We start from the raw sequence: 1964 nt of genomic DNA on the forward strand, positions 1-1964 counted from the left end.
GTGCGTATGATTGTGTGTACGTGTGAGAGAGTGCGTATGATTGTGTGCATGTGTAAGCGTGAGTGGTTGTATGATTGTGTGCGTGTGTGCATGCGTGTGAGAGTGAGTGTGTGTACGATTGTGTGTATGTGTGTGAGAGTGAGTGTGCATATGACTCTCTGTGTGTGTGTGTGTGTGTGTGTGTGTGTGTGTGTAATAAAGCCAAAGAATAATGCTGAGGACAGACGGGATTACAGAGAAGCTGTGACACGTTGGGTGCAGCAATAGGGAAAGGCCTGGATTTGAATACTCTGCTTCAGACCCAGTGGGACATGTTTAACCTTGCTGTGCACACAGGAAAGTGGCTGAGAGATGGCAAATCCCATCCTTTTGTCCCACTGGATATTGTGCTCCATTGACATTACCAACATTGGACAAGGCGCAAATCCGTCTTCGCCGTGCTGTGTTTTTTCACACTATCCTGTCTATTCAGGAGACTTCCACAGAAGTAAGGGTCCTGCACTAATTTGAAAGGCTTCAGTTTTTGTCAATGACGAACAGAAAAGCAGCAGAAGGCACCACAACATTCCTTTTTCCAGGCAACTCAGCAAACAGAGACAGATTGAGGACAACTACCTGTGAGGGGCATGTTCACATCCTCGGAACACTTCAGTCTCACATGCACTTGTACACTGCTCTTCACATCAAGGCTGAGATACTTTGACATAAATAAGACAAAGTAGTTGCCATGAACATGCCAGTTTTGAAAAGCATCTTGAGGGTCCAAATCCACTTCACAGACTTGAGGCCAGAACCAGGCATGACAGTGCAAGACTGAGAGAGCGCCGCACTGTCACAGGGTCACTGGTGAAGTGGCTGCTTTGAGATTAGAAATGAAACTGATGCCTTGTCTGCCTTTTTATGATGGATGTAGATATCAGAATTGTTTAGATGAAGGAAATCAGTTGTCAGTTTTGGAACTTTGCTCTTTGTAAATTAGCACCCGTGTTTCCCTCTGGTGTAACATTGTAAAAGTCTGTTTTCGACTATGTAGCACATCGGGATTTGACAGACTGTCCTGAAAGATAAGTTCTTTGTTTCTTTATGTCAGGAACTGAGCACTGCCGTCAATGAAGCGAAGCCACAGAAGATTCAGAAAGAGAGAGGTGCAGCTTGCAGGTGCGTAAGGAGGAAATTCGGTGAAAGAACTCAGGATAACTCTCTCCAAATGTCAAATTAAAACCAGAGTCTCCCCTTACCCAACAGCCCAAATTACCAACCCACCCTCCAAAAAAAAATACATTTTCAAAGGTGTCTTTTACCTTTCCAAATTTCTGCTGCAGCTGCACGTGAAGTACTCCCTGTTTTATGGCCTCTTCCATTTTGTAAAGTTCATCGTCGTGTGCCAGTTCAGATATGTCAGACGGTCCGAGCTCAGGGATTGTGGTTTCACTGTGCTTAGCAGTGTCACTGGAGGTTGGAGTTAGAGCCAGCACCGTCCCCTCACTCCCAGCTCTCACACACACACCCCCCCCAAAACCAAACTTGCAGCACATCCGAGACACAGTGCATCAAGTGACTGCAGGTGGAGCATCGTCTCCAACACAGTCAAAGAGAAACTTGTGCAGTCATACCCAGACAGTAATGAGAATGTGGAACTCACTATCACAGGGACAGGCTGAGTTGAAGGCTGTAGATGGATTGATAGCAATTTGCATGACAATTAACCTTTGTGAGTTTCTCTCCCCTGCCCATTGCTTGCTCTTGCTTGTTCCTCTTTCACTTTTGAGCTTATCACAGTTCTGCCTTTCCTCAGTTATGATGACGTGTTATCATTAAACTCTGTTTCTCTTTCCAAACAAGCTGCCTTGAACAGCTGATTATTTCCAGCACTTCGTGTTTTTACTTCCAATTCCCTGTGTTTGTGGTATTTTGCTTTTGAGTGTTGAAGTGAAAGCTGAATGAAGAGCCGAAGGAGAAAGGAA

The 1964-nt window shown here is 45.1% G+C and overlaps 1 protein-coding gene across 2 annotated transcripts in view; it reads right to left on the reverse strand.

The window, feature by feature from the left end:
• LOC109932872 (docking protein 2-like) overlaps positions 1-1752 on the reverse strand; it is a 43560-nt gene extending 41808 nt beyond the window's left edge. For both annotated transcript variants that reach the window (XM_048618775.1, XM_048618774.1), the window contains exon 1: positions 1302-1752. In XM_048618775.1, the coding sequence (XP_048474732.1) occupies positions 1302-1535 (234 nt within the window). In that variant the 5' untranslated portion in view covers positions 1536-1752. The remainder of the gene's footprint in view (positions 1-1301) is intronic.
• Between the last annotated feature and the right edge of the window lie 212 nt (positions 1753-1964).

This window comes from Rhincodon typus, chromosome 40, assembly GCF_021869965.1.
Source record: "Rhincodon typus isolate 14 chromosome 40, sRhiTyp1.1, whole genome shotgun sequence".
NCBI classification, from domain to species: domain Eukaryota; kingdom Metazoa; phylum Chordata; class Chondrichthyes; order Orectolobiformes; family Rhincodontidae; genus Rhincodon; species Rhincodon typus.